This window comes from Asterias rubens, unplaced genomic scaffold (assembly GCF_902459465.1).
Source record: "Asterias rubens unplaced genomic scaffold, eAstRub1.3, whole genome shotgun sequence".
Classification (NCBI taxonomy): Eukaryota; Metazoa; Echinodermata; class Asteroidea; order Forcipulatida; family Asteriidae; genus Asterias; species Asterias rubens.
The window spans coordinates 514,943-530,593 of NW_022985694.1; the positions used below are offsets into that span (position 1 = coordinate 514,943).

General features: G+C 37.6%; 1 protein-coding gene across 1 annotated transcript; it reads right to left on the reverse strand.

Moving 5' to 3' along the window:
- Window positions 1-594: 594 nt before the first annotated feature.
- On the reverse strand, window positions 595-7,006 carry LOC117305635. The gene is made up of 6 exons (XM_033790513.1): window positions 6,754-7,006; window positions 5,246-5,663; window positions 4,641-4,980; window positions 4,227-4,290; window positions 3,466-3,628; window positions 595-2,255 (listed from the first exon to the last, which is right to left on the reverse strand). Exons 1-6 carry the CDS (start codon window positions 7,004-7,006, stop codon window positions 2,138-2,140), a joined length of 1,356 nt encoding a protein of 451 aa, XP_033646404.1. The 3' UTR covers window positions 595-2,137.
- Window positions 7,007-15,651: the final 8,645 nt, after the last annotated feature.

The following is a 15,651-nucleotide window of genomic DNA, read 5'->3' on the forward strand; positions in this document are numbered from 1 at the left end:
TAACTCTTCGCGAAATTTTTACTATTGAATGAATTTGTTTCCTGCCTTGACATAATTATTCGGTCTGAATGATAAATACAATTTCAAATAACATGACTCTCCTAAAATGACTTGAAAAGGAGTTTACTATTAGTTGAACATAAAATCATAACACGGAACCCAAATTAGATGTTATACCATCTATACGTCATCGGAAAAGGCTACAAAGACTGTTAAAACATACACTAAGAAAAGTGACATCATCTGACTTAAACTTCCTATCGTGATGTCCTTCAACTGATTCAGTTCTTTGAGCACACACTCCTTACCCACACCCACACTGTAAAAAAAAAAATCGTATTTTTACAGGAAATTCCTGGCAGTCGGGACGCCAGTACCATCCTGTAAAAAAACGGTGGCATGGAAATTACGGGACTCACTGTTATTAAACAAGTTTAATACATTGTCATTCAACGTTGTATTCCTTTAAAATAACGGTATTTACCCTGTCAATTTGCGACCAAGTCCCGTTTTACAAGTGCCCAAAACTGTTATCTCACATTATGTATATTGTAATTTAACGGTTTGTTCCTTTAAAGTAACGGAATTTGCAACCAAGTCCCGTTTTACAAGTGCCCAAAACTGTTATCTCACATTATGTATATTGTAATTTAACGGTTTGTTCCTTTAAAGTAACGGTATTTACCCTGTCAATTTGCAACCAAGTCCCGTTTTACAAGTGCCCAAAACTGTTATCTCACATTATGTATATTGTAATTTAACGGTTTGTTCCTTTAAAGTAACGGTATTTACCCTGTCAATTTGCAACCAAGTCCCGTTTTACAAGTGCCCAAAACTGTTATCTCACATTATGTATATTGTAATTTAAGTTTGTTCCTTTATAATAACGTTAATATTCCAGTAAATAATCAGGATTTACCGTCATTTTGGAACCGATTCCCGTTTTATAACAGACAAAAACTGTTATCTCACGGGGACAGTTCGTTATAACACGTCAGTGATTGTAATTCAACAGACAACAGTTGTTTCTCACAGTCCCTGTATGGTTTATTTATGCCACAACAATGTAATTTAACAGGATGATTTTGTTTCAATAAAACTTAGGATATAAAACCTTGATTTTAATTTTAATGTGATTGTAATATCACAAAACCGGGTGGCTGAGAGGAAGCTGTTTTATGAAAACATTTAAGTACTGACATAACATGGAAAGTTTTTTTTAAAGCTTAACTTTGTGATATTATTGATCTCTTTGTGCATTATTTTGAAAAGCAATGTTTTATGTAAAAGTTTTAACTATATAATTGCTTTACTTTAAACCGGCTTAACTAACCAAACTATGACTTTTCATAATACCACAAATAAAGAAACTTTTTTTTTTTAAACACTTGGAAAACTTGTTTTGTGGAGGTAATTTATCAAGAAAAGAACTCTAAGAAATATACTTTTCATGAAAATTCACCATAATATAGCACTAACACAAACTTATAAAGGTTCAACATATTACCACCAAAAGTCTTCAAAAGCTTTCGATTTTCATCTTGACCATCTAATCAGGGTCTAACATCATTGAATAGTAATTTACAAAACAAACATTTGCAAATCCTGTAACAAATTTGTTTACTGGCAGATTAATTTTGAAAGGTTCAACATGAGTAAGTCTCAAGAATATATAAGGGAAAAGGACGTTGAACTTACTTCCTTTGTTCAACTTCCTTTTTCCTTCTGTATTCTTGAGATTTACTTTCCTCATTGTTTCAATCTTGTAACTTTCTTTCGATTAGAAATTGCTGTGTTTAAAACCTGATTTTATTCTTCAGAGCATAATTCCACCTTTTTGGCAATGTCAATAACAAACACCTCATTTACACAGAAGTGCAAGAACAGGAAAAAGGTTTTCTATACCGCAGTTAATCAGTGCAAAATGTCAGTCGGTTCCCAACCGGATAATCCCTCGAGAACAGACAATTTGCTTTCAAAATTATGGATTATTCCAGTTTTCGTTCCAACAATGTGCACCATTCATAATTTCTTTTTAGCGATTTTTGAATATTTATCATTAAGTGTTAGCCCCTAATCCACGGCATCTTGATTTGTGGCATCTTGATTTGTGGCGTGTCTCTATCATTGTAGGAGTTTACACATTCCACTCAAAGGACTTCAGTGCATTAGTGAGCTTCAAGAGACCTGCATGTACCGCTGTCTTCTTCTGTCCTCCCTTAGTTCCTTCCTGTGGATTGATTCCCACCAAGCATCTTTAAAGGAAACAAGAATGAGTTATTGCTCAGACAACATTTATTTTGTTTTAGCCATAATGACCTTTACATTTGACCTAGGTGGTCCAAAAGCAATAGGCTTCTGGGGGATCCCTAGACTAATCCACAAACCAAGTTTGGAGTTGATATGCCATGTCCTCTTGGAGTTATTGCTCAGAAAACATTTCTTTTGTTTTAACCATAATGACCTTAATATTTAAATAAGGGGGGCCAAAAACAATAGGCTTCTTTTTGTGCATGTTCATATGTTGGGTTTGTCTCCAGAACAAGCATTATTGGTTTTACTCGTTTGTCAAAAACTATAGCACTTCTGGCAAAAATATTTCAAGGGATTTTTTCTAAAATAACCATCTTCATACCATGTGTAAATCTGTGAACCTTAAGATTTTTCCATCTTACCAATCATTTGGTTGTGCAGCTATTCCTAAGCATTGGCCTCAATCCCTATGAGTTTCATTAAATTTCAGTCACACATCACTGCACAGTTGTCAATTAATTTGGAATGTGTGACCAAGTTCCTTGCAACATAAATGTCAGTGTTGTGTTGAGCATAAAACTGAAGTCTTGCCATGATAGCCAGGCAAATGATTCCAATCCCAACTGCAACCCTATTTACAACATGAGGGCTTTTACACAGCTTAACACAGTATTGAAATTGAATAAGGCAAGGAACTTGGTCAGTGTTCAAAAATGTTTACTCAATGGATAATTGTGCAGTGATGTTTGACTGAATTTAAATGTAACACATAGGGGTTGGGGCCAAGGCTTAGGAGTAGCTGCACAACCAAATATTTTCTAAATTGACCTCATGGGTTTTGTGGTTATTTCCAAAACAGTCAGTCGGAACAATTTGGGGAACATACTGTAATTTGAAGTATTCTAATGCACTGTAGTCAGGTGCTCGGCCTTCTTACTTGACCACTAAAAAATTAGCGTTTAAAATGTGCACTTGGAAGATATCCCTTTGGGTAACTATAGGGGTGCGACCGATGTCCCCCAGTCCCTATCTTCCCCGAATCCCTTTGTTCAACCCTAACTGAAACCCTTACCATTACCCTAATCCTAACCGTAACTGTTTTTTTATTTTTTTTTTTTTTTTTTGGGGGGGGGAACACAGGGTTTGGGAACATAGGGACATTGGGTGTACCCCAACTACAGTACTGTATTTGTTTACTTTTGTTTTACCAACCTTTGAATAAACTCCATTACTCCCGCTGAGGTAGCCGGATACTGTAGGTTGAAGATGTAGTAACTGCCGAAAAGCATGCAGAGTGCGGTAATGGGGTTGTCCACATCAGCGACTGTCAGCTGTCCAATAGCAAGTGACCATTTGTTGGCCTCTAGTAGCTTCCCTGAAAATCAAAATGCAATTTTTATCTTGGGGATGGGGTGGAGTATGATAAGATTTGAAGGTAGCATGGTGGAGATAGCAATAATTCTAAAGATTTACGGTAGCACCATGTGACAAATCTCTTTGGGAGGGAACTCCAGGGAACTGGAGGGAATTAAACTTGATGTTCCAGACAGTATGCTCTGCTCGTCATCAGGAGACTGTGGGGGGTATGCTTAGTGAATTTATTTGAATGAATGGACTTAGTGAATTTATTTGAATGAATGGACTTAGTGAATTTATTTGAATGAATGGACTTAGTGAATTTATTTGAATGAATGGACTGAATATTGTTGTAGCACCAGGTAGTTTAACAAGTAAATTTACATGTACTGAAGCCATCCAATGTCACCAAGGATGTTTAAATTTGAATAGATAAATATAGCCCCTTTACTTTCTGGGGATGGTAACATAAGTGTGCTGTGATAAACAAATGAAGCAGTGGCGGATCCAGGAGCCCTAGTTACCTTTCCCATTTTTGCGGGAGCCAAGAACTATTCCAAAGGGATATATTTTTTTACTCACCCTGTATACTTGGATAATCAAATACATGTACTTACCATTGACAAGCAGACAGGGATTTCCGGGTAGGTCCTCTTTGTTGAAAACAGGTTTCTCAAGTTCCTGTAAAGCAAATATTTGATCAACATTTACTAAAACAACTGGATTTGGTAAAAAAAAAAAATTAAAAAAAGTCTGAACAAATGAAGGACAAAATTAAGGGGTCAACGATTGAGGATGTTTACACATATGACACAACGGGTGATCAAAGATTACAAACATGAATGTGTGTTAACTCCTCCTCTTTTACATGAATGCCTTGGATAGACTCACAGTGCGAAGTACAAACTGTTAAGTGCTGATTTTTCTGTCCACATACATAAATGCAGACACGCAGTCAAAACTTTCAGGAGAAGGTTTTTAAAAAAAAACATTATGAGGAAAGTATATAGATATATTTCTAAGTTGCTTACCTCCGTAGAAAGGATGTGGCATCCCCTGTCCTCACCAAAGTAGGCACACAAAACAGTGATTAAGCCAATCACTTGTGGTGACTTGTTGCCCACTACATCAACAGCTGCCTCTAGTTGCTGGAGTGTATCCTGGAGTTGTTTGTTTCGCAGACATGAAGAGTGCTGCTTAAGGAAGCGCAGAATCTTGGGAATTTTGTCCTTGAAGCTTTCTTGCACCTTGTGCATGATGTCAGTACCAACTAGCTCCTTGAAGTGCATTAGCATAAACTTCTCATCAAAGAGATATGGCCAGTCCTCAATTACATCAAGAAGAGCACAGTTGGCTTTGTTCAGCATTGCTCTGTGTTGCATATGTTGTTGACATCTTTTCCATGATTTGGGTCTTATCCGTGTGAGGCTCAGATGCGTGGAGAGCCTTCAGCTCGTCTTTAAGCAATACTTGACTTGCCACTGTTTCTCCCTTTGGAAGTGATATAGGCTGCCAATTTATGCAACCATAGGAATCCCGCTTTTTCTTTGCCGGGCCACTAGATATTTCATCCCCAGAAGAGAATCTTCCCCGTTTCATTGAAGGACGACTTATGTTGTCGACTCTGTTAACCAACTGTGAGAGCAGGCTGTCATAACCAGATCCAACTTTCTCCCCACCAAGTTCATCAATGAAAGAATCCGGAAACCTCTGAACAATTTCGGAACTTAATGCGCGCAGCACCTTTGTGCGGGGAAGTGATGTAGATGGTTTATCCAGATCATCTACAATGATGCGTATCATCTCTTTGCGAAGACTTGGCGCTGGTCTTCTCTTTGCCTCTAATGCTGCCATCAGCAGTCTGGGCATCTTCTGCCATGGAACACGGGTGCTACCTGTTTCAGCAGATGACCTTGATGGGAATGGGTTTCCCACAGCAATTTCCACACTGGATTGGCTACTCTCATCAGTTGCTGATGATGATGAACTTCTTGAGGATGATGAATCATCAAGTTCGAGTGTTGCTTTGACGGGACGATTTTGGGAGCCACTTTCTAGGAAATGCCAAAAGGGCAAAAGTAAAACAATCTTTTTCAGTTTTGAAACAAATAACAGGAAAAAGACAGTGGAGCAAAAAAGGACTCAAATACCGCCACTAGCTGCACGACAAATGGAGTACCTTAGCCAATTGTTTTAATTGTTTCGTGAACGTGAGTGAAAAATGGCATAATGTAGTGCATCTGTGCCCCACATATTCGGCCAAGTGGTATAGTGGGACACAGATGCACTACGCTTTTGGTGTTCCACAAGTGTGAACGGGATAACAAATTTATCTTCAAGCAAACTTATTTGACATGCAATAAAGTCGTAACTAGCAAGTTTTACATATGAACCTTTCAGCGGTTTACTGCATGTAGCTGGAATGTTGCTTGCAGCTTTGAATAGCGCAGGACACAGGGTGCAATATGGACCATGCAATACAGTATATCACTGTTGTTGCCATTGATTGAACAATCAGAATTGAGGATACAAGTTTGCTTGACGATAAATACTCATGTCTTATCTTTAATGTTATTACTTTTTTTAAAACAGTCCAGGTGACAATCTTATTTTGGTTTAAAATTAATTTTTTCAATTTTGTTTAAAAATGATAGCAATATGCTCTCTCGTGCCTTACTTCAAAGATTGTCATTTTAATAATATAGAACTGAAACCCCCAAAAACTAAAAAAAAGAAAGAAAGAAAACAAAAAAAAATATCCCCCTTCCCCCATGTATTAAAAGAGACAGGTATATTGCCCAATGTTAAATGGACCCATACATGTACACATTGTAAAAACACTAGTTGCACATTTGTTTTTATTGTCTTTCATTCAAAAATACAACTGTGCAGTGATGCGTGACTGAAATTAAATAAGACTCATAGGGGTTGAGGCCAAGCCTTAGGATCTGACCTCATTCTTATTTATATTTAAAACAGTTAGATGGACACTTCCTGGGACGTACTGTATATGGCCAAAACAATTTAGTGTAACAGAATATGAATGGAAGTATTTAAAATGAGAGTAGATATTTGTTACAAAGTGCTAAGCCATTGACATGCTCTTGGGTTAAAAAACCATGTAAGTATTTACAGTGAACTTACCAACAGGGGGCCTACAATTCAAATGGTCTAGCAGCCTTCTTGCTTCAATCGGTGTGAGGGTCTGAGAAATATCCCTCTCATTAATGTAGACTAGGTCATTTACAGACTCGACACCCATTTTCTGAAGATACTCAAGGAATGATGCAAGACGACGGCGCTTGATGTTTGGCAATATGTCTCGTATCTTTTCTTCTACATCATGCAGATCGAGCTCTGACTCACTGGAACTGCTTTCCAGTTGCCGACTGTCCATGTTGAATCCTGACATTTAATAAGAAATTTGCTAACTTTATTTGCATGTGTCCCATGCGTCACCCATTGAAGGCCTTTACAGGAAGTGTTGTGCTACTGATCAAATTATCAATCTACTTTCACGATTCGTACAGTTACTTATTAAACTGAGCACATGGTTTATTCTTTAGTGTAATCATTTTACAACCGCCAACTTTATAAGAAGCCAAGGGACAATAGTCTACGAGATCACAATATGACACGCAAACAACGCTGGAGTCACCACTTTGTCTTTCATCATGGATTTTGTACAGACCCAACTTACACAGAAATGTAGACTGACATGGTCTAACAAGGAAATAAACTTTCCTGTGTGACTGTGATACAATAACAAGTAGTAAACAAGAAAATGTCCAGTTACCAGCGGCATCTTTCAACAAGACATACATGCCTTTTTTATAAGATGTGCCAAACACTGATGCTTCATCTGAAACTTCACAGTTTTGCATATGTAAATCCATGGCTTGTACAGCTTTCTGGATATTGTCTGCATACATATTTGAGTCAAATGCTGTTCCACACTTAACCTTTACATCATCAGGGAAAATATTCCCGTGAAAAGAATATGCATGCATTAATTGATGCCTCTCTGACAGCATTGCAGTGACATTCTTAAAATTCTGACTGATGCGTGCACACTTTTTGAAGAAAGCATGTTTGCTTTCGAAACGCAAGGTCCATACTCTGATCAGTGGGCCAAACATCAGTATGAGCCATGGGTAGTGGCAGAGAAAGTGGTGTTTAGGTCTAAGTTTTTTCTGGGGAAACAAGTCCTTCCTTTGCTCGAGATACTCATCAACAAGGACCTTGAGATAGGCTACTTGGGATGAATCAATGCTTGGTGAAACTATGATCTCCACAATCTCCTTCAATTTCAAAACTAACTCCCAAGTGGGATTCTCAGTGTCAAGAATGTAGTTATACATAACAATAGGAAAAAATCGTAAAAACCACCAATTTTGGACAGCATGCCCTCCGATCTTTTCTCCTTTCCTGACAAAAAACAACATATTCCTTGAATCACACCCACTGAATGAAATTCTTGCCAGCTGTTTATTTAGGAGTTCATATGTGAACCAGTGCTTGTCAACAACAAAATGCTTGATGTACAATGCCAAGTCATAGTCTACTACACCTTCAAAGAGGTCATGACCAAGGCAAGGAGGCAACCCAGGATTAACTACATGATAGAAGGACAAAGCATTGAAAATTTAATCAAATTTGATCCCTTCTACATGATCAGTATCACCTTCCTGCAAAACTTGTAAGGAATTGGTGTACGTCTCTTTTGTTCTATACAATCCTTCAATGTAAGGTGGGCCTTCGGCAATCTCACTCTTACTTCGGAGACAGTAACGGCAATAGTAATTCGCACAGAAACTCTCACAAAAGCCTCCAATATAATGAGAACCCAAATTGTCACCTATTATAGCCAATATAGTGCCCTTGACAACTTCCCCTCACCATGTACAGAGATTCCTTGACTTTCTAATTGTTGTAAATCTTTAACAAGAGTAGATAAAACTGCTTCTGGCCCAAATTCCTTGATTGATTTTTCTTTGCACAGCATTATCAACTGCATAGCGTCTACTTGTGACCTGCATCTGGGATCAATGTTACCAAGAGTATAATAAATGCCTAGCACCTTATGTTTACATCTTGCTGACCCAAGTGGGTTCACTATCTCAAAACTATCCTGAAACAGAAGTATTTGCAAAGCATTGGGATTGCTCTGGAAAAATGCATTCTGTTTAAACACTTTACCATCCTGAATATCATGCAGTTGGTTTACTTGGTTACTTCCTCCATCATTGCAAACTGGCACCCAATGTCTTTGCACTGATTTGTCTTCACACATAACCTTCAACATTTCCTGAATTGGAACATAGTGGCAGACATGTGATTTGCCTGAAGAATCTACCCCAAGATTGATTTCTACTGGACTCACAAAGTTGAATGCATTTTTGTAGTAATTTTTTCTGAGATAAGTCGAGCGAAGTGTACCACACAGTTGGGACTGAAACTGGTGTGATTCTTCCGAAGGAGCTAAACTACATCCCAATTCAGCTATTCCATCCAAAATGTCATCTGCCACTTTGCATACTACATCACCAGAAACCCCTGCTTTCAGGAGTTTAGACTTGACATTTGTCTTTGCACTCTCACGAGTCAATTGATGCAGAATGTTCATTTCATCTACTATTGTTTGAATAGTTGTTTCAGGAACAAGGGACTTTGAGTACAACTTCAAAAAAAACAATGCAATTGCCTTAGTATATTCAGCTACACTAGCTCCGGTTTCAACTCCATCTTTATTATCAATATCATCATCTCCACTGTCTTCATAAGTATTACTGCCATCAAAACAAATTGCAGGTTCAGTGACACTGTGTGGATTAGAAGTTTCAATGTCCACGCCTGAGCAAAGTATTCTTGGTGTTAGTGAATGAACTGTATAGTGTCTGTGGTATCTAGATATGTGTGAAGAGAAGGAAGTCTTTTTATTGAATTGTTTTGTACATTTTCCAAATGGGCATGGTACATTCAATCCTTCCTTAATGTGATTTTTCAAGTGTGCCAAGAACTCTTGAATATCAGAACACTGCTGTTGACAAAACTGCAGCATGCATTCAACAACAACACCTGCACTCTGGTATGTGGCATTATTTGCATCCTCATCACGAACGCCACCATGATGTCTTAATACATGTGACACTAATCCCTTGTAAGTAAAACATGTTTTCATACATCCTGAGACACAACAGGGAAAGTGTACATTTCTCTCATGCCTATGAATTTGATAATGTTGTGTGTATGCCTTTATAGTCTTACAATGTACATTACAAATGTGGCAAAAAGGCTTGTCCTTTGGCATTGCATTTTCCATTTTGTGAGAATATTAAAAGGAAACAAAGCGAACTTAACCAGACCATAGATGACCAGACATGCCAGATGTCCATGTAGACCCAGCCATCAATTCAGTCACACAATGTCATGAATGCCGCCTCACCACCCATTCAGTTCACCATTGACAATGACACAACTGACATGACTGACGTTAAAATGGTAATTATAGTGTAGTTAGTAGTTAGTACATGTATTATATTAATAATAAATAGGCTACTCAACCCGACCATGGAGCAAGGAAAACTTCAGTCAATCACTGACAAAAAGCAAACATTACGTGGGCCCTAAATGTGCTCAGTTTAAAAGTAACAATACTTGGCCAAGTTCTTTTAATTCAAACAATTACAAAACGCATGAAAAAGTGCCAAAAAGCAGTCAAACCTTGTCAACGAATCTCCGAAAGTAACGTCAGTAATTTCGCCACGGCCCAGTCTAAAATTCCGCGTTTTTGAATAGTCTGGTAAGCGCTATTGTCATGCGCATAACAATGCGTATGTTTTGCTTTGCTTGTCGGCTGAAACCAGTCGGAAACGTGATAAAACTTGCATGATCTTCCAACTTCAAAATAAACTTTAAATTATTATTTCATTAGATAAAACTTAAGTTAAAATTTGAACACATGAACATTTTAAAAATCATTTCGAAAAGGATGGATTACAGTGTAAAGGACCAAACATGAAACAAATCTTCAAATGGTATTGTCGACAGAGACCGTTCATTACAAAAAGTTTGCGCGGGCGTGGTGACAAACTTGGATGAGCTATACGACGTTCATGCATGTCATTTACATGAACCAATTACAGCACGCAGCAGCTTAGAAAGTAATGAATATTCTCAGTGATCACGCCGTGCGCGCGTGTGTTTACGTGTGTGTGTGTGGTGGATGGCGTGACCTTGCAGCGCCATGAAAACTTGCACGCGGCGCGGCAACTAGACCGTCCACTGGAGCAAAGTGGGTGGAGTGTATCGGCCACCGCGCGCGAAACATGTATTTTGTTAATGTCGTTTCATACAGCTCTTGCAGCACAGATGTGCAAAAGTTGTCGTTTTGAATTTGACTGGTACGTGTGTAAAACATTTCTAAAAACAACCTTTTTTGGTTTGTACAGCAAGTACACAACCTGAATATTTATGTGAAACAGTTACTATTGCTCAATACGAGTTTCTTTTGGGAGTTTTTGTTTCATACAAAGTAGGGTATGTGCATTTTCGCTATACTTTTCTGTGTGCGTACTGCAGCGTGTTTTTCAACGCACATGATTTGTATGAGAGATGTCCGTTTACTTATTGTAATGTGTAGAAACGGACAAACCTGTAAAAAGACGAGGGTTTCTCATTCTTGGCTTCGGCTCCTTCTTCGGCTCCAACTTCCTGTTTTTTATGTGGGACACTTTTTGCTGCAGAAATGTTATACCGCATAATTCCTAACATTTAAGGCCTCAGCAGATGTTTCCAGGTCCAGAGACGAAGGAATTGAGAAATCCCCAGTTGTTGATTGAAAGGGAGGTCCTGTGAATTCACATCATTTTGATGCAACTCACGTTAAATATAAGAATTACGGTTGAGTAACGGTATAAATACCTTGCACCTCTGTGATTTTACAGGAGGAGCTTTATAAAGTACGGACTAACGGGAGAAAATGTAGTTTTAGGGACAACTCCCTGTTATTTTACGAGCGTAGACAGAAACAGTTGTAGAAAAACGGACAAACTTGTGAAAAGACGACAAAGTAGTGTATTGAAAGGAAGATCCTGTAAATTCACATCATTTTGATGCAACTCACGTTAAATATAAGAATTACGGTTGAGTAGCGGTATAAATACCTCGCACCTCTGTGATTTTACAGGAGGAGCTTATAAAGTACGGACTAACGGGAGAAAATGTAGTTTTAGGGACAACTCCCTGTTATTTTACGAGCGTAGACAGAAACAGTTGTAGAAAAACGGACAAACTTGTGAAAAGACGACAAAGTAGTGTATTGAAAGGAAGATCCTGTAAATTCACATCATTTTGATGCAACTCACGTTAAATATAAGAATTACGGTTGAGTAACGGTATAAATACCTCGCACCTCTGTGATTTTACAGGAGGAACTGCTAAAATACGGACAAACGGGAGCAAATGTATTTTAACAGGAAAAAAGTCCCTGTTTTTTTACGATTTTTTTTACAGTGCAGTTAGTTTCAGAGAATACTGTGAATGTTTAAATTGTGTTATGTTCAGAAAGTGTTCAATGGCTTTGAGTTCCACAAATTCTTGACTTATGCAAATTGAAAATTTATTATTTCGAACAAATCTTTTGATCTACAAAATCAGTCTTACAATCAGTATATCATCGGAAAGGTCTTTAAAAACCGCGTGAACGTTCAAAGACATGACCCCCATTTTGACTTTGTCTTGCGATTCAAATTGGAAATTGACATTTTTTTAAATCTTGTTTAAATGAACAATTGTTTTGGATCGGTCGAGTTGGTATTTTAAAAGCATTCGTAACCGTTTGTTATAAAATGCATATGGGTAGAAAGATGTTGTAAAAGTAGAATACAATGATCCACACAAACATGCCTCGAAAATGCACGGTTACCTCGTCGACTAACACGGTCGGCAATTTATGGGAGTTTGATTCCCATGAGTGGCCGACCGTGATAGTTCGCAAAGTGAAAGGAAAATTCGTGGCAAATTTGTGTGGATCATTGTATTCTACTTTAAAAAAATATTTCTACCCATATGCATTTTATAACAAACGGTTTCAAACGCTTTTTATAGAACAACTCGTCTGCTCCAAGATAACGTGTTCCTTTAAAGAACTACGTGTTTCCCCCATGGGTCGTACAACGTTTGGTCACGCTACATCTTTTGAGTGGATTATGTACCTTTGTGTATAGTCTATGTTCAAGGCGTTTTCAACATACGTTTCCCTTCCTGTTAAATAGTCTTTTCTGTAGACGTAAAATCGTAAAATGCTTTGAAAAGGCGTTAGTTGGCGGCTTTTAGGTTGAAATGTACACCTTTAGTTGCTTCACAATATTTCACACCAAAACAATTTGTTCACTTTGATTTCTTTGCATTGACATTATTTCCATTGATTCAAACACTGACCCAACGATAGCCGAACACCTAGTATTTGTTTTCACAAACACAAGTTGTTTTTTGTTGGTGTTTTTTCTCTACTAAAAGATGGTGTTTGAATTATTAGGTTTAAAACCAACACTTTATACCGTACAATTTTAATAAAATCAAGAAAATTATAAAACCGAATACATCTTGCTCAAGCTTCACGGTGCGATCGAGTGGCTACTATTTAGATTTTAGCCACAGGTTGTTCAGTGGCCTAAAAGCATAGACTTGATGAGTCGTTTGCTAGTGTACAATTGTTTGCAGCGCTGCCTAATACAGGTGCCACCAATACACAAATCCTGCTGTTCAAGGAACAGTCACGGTGCGATATACACGCATGCAACGGTCGTCGGTAGCGTTTGGCATGGTCATACTATGTACGGCTTGAGTAGGTTGTTCCCAAAGGAATATTCGTTATGGTACACTGTAAAATATTTCACTTTGAAATTACAGTAAATTACTGGCAGCTGAGTTGCCAGTAACTTACTGTAAAATTTACAGGAAAGTGTTACTGTATTCATATACAGTAACACTGTGTCATGCTGTATTTGTATTAATTGGTAAATTACTGTACTTTTCAGTTAGAGAAATGGTGCCGTATTTACACGGTAAATTACTGTATTATCTGTACAGTAGTTATAACTTACAAAAAATCGTATATTTACAGTACAAATTACAGTTATCTCGACTGGAGTTTACATTAACGAAAGATGATATTGTAGATTGTTGTCTGCACACTTCAAAACTAACAGTTACAATATTGCTTCACGTTTTAAATGTTTTATTATTATTATTATTATAACAAATTCTTATATAGCGCATTTCACAATAACCGTATCAATGCTCTTTACATTAGTGCCCTGGTCATGGGGCCAATAACATCCCTGTAATGTTTCTCAGCTCCCTTGGGAGTATACAGCCCTGAGCTGCCTGTAAGGCGCTTGTGGCTTTTTCATACACAATAACAACCTCTACCCTCGCAGGTACCCATTTATACCCCTGGGTGAAGAGAAGCAATTACATTCTTAAACCAACCATAACAATAGGCAACCAACTGTTATTAAACCATTACAAATTCTTAAACAAACCTGAAATTGGCAACCAACTGTTATTAAAACATTAATAACATCGTAATATGCAATTATCTCGCTTGAACAAGCTTTTAGTAAATAAACATTCTCAGCACTTATTATGTTTATTGACTTAAACAAATGATTATGGGATATCACATCACACAACATGTACAGATCCAAGGGCGGGGGGGGGGGGGGGCACTCAATCCCACTTGCCCCCCCCCCCCCACCCCTCACACACCACAAGGAAAAATAAATAATTAAGTAGACGTCACTGAAATTTCAAAAGATTACATTCTGCAGGGGTGAGATGTGTATTGAGGTGACTCAAAATCTAGGAGAGTCAACAAGTCTTGCACTTATGAATGTTGGTGAATCAAGCACAAACAAACTTTTGGCCTGACCCCTACCCCTCACACACATTTCCTGCATCTGCACCTGCTTTTCCATGTTCAAAGTATCACTAAAAATGTACACAAATCCGAAATGGAGGATGAATTATAGCCACCCAAATATCCTTTTATCCCTAGTCCCTGCACCTCCGAAGTTTGCTGAAAACCAATTTTTCAAGATTATTGCAGTAAATTACTGGAATCATAGTTCAAATTTTCAAAGATAGCCATGGCTTAATATTTATGCAAAATTGTTTACCCTTTCGGTAATATTTATATAAAAGTACAAGTTCTCATGTGAACAATAAATGCCTCTCGTTAAACGGCTATGGTAATTTTTATGGCGAATATTTTTGTGTGAGGATAAAATGGACACAATAGCTTTTCAAGGCTTTTATCTAGCTCAATGCTCATACTGATCAAATGCGAAGGCGTTAGTTTTTGACAATATCATCATGAATGAATAATAAATACAGTTTCCTTTGTGTTTACTAATGAGCATTTTGTTGGGTAAGAGCTAATTTATTTCATCGTCATTAGCTTCGACTATGAAGGGAGAATTAATAATGATCTATAAAAAACTAGATGGGTTAACAAATGCGTAGACCTCCTAATGACTATCACGTTTTCTGTTGATGTTCCTTTTTTTCTACAAACACAAGCTAGCGAGGTTTCCTCCTACCGCATACAGTGTATCGCTAGGCGGCTGGGCTGTCCAGTGGCTAAATGGTTAAAGGCACAAATTGAAAAAATGTAACATTTTTAAATTTAACAGTTCATTACATATAAAAGCTTTTAACTTTCAAATTTCTAATCATACCAAGTAACGTCCTTATAATCACTGGTTAAAATACATTTTTTTTAAATCCGAAATGGAGGATGATTAGCCACCCAATTTATATCCTTTAATCCCTCTAGTCCCTGCACCTCCCGAGATGGCTGAAAACCAATGTTTCAAGATTCTTGCAGTAAATTACTGGAATCGTAGTTCAAATTTTAAAAGATAGCCATGGCTTAATATTTATGCAAAATTGTTTATCATTTCGGTAATATTTATATAAAAGTTACAAGTTCTCATGAGAACAATAAATGCCTCTCGTTAAACGGCTATGGTAATT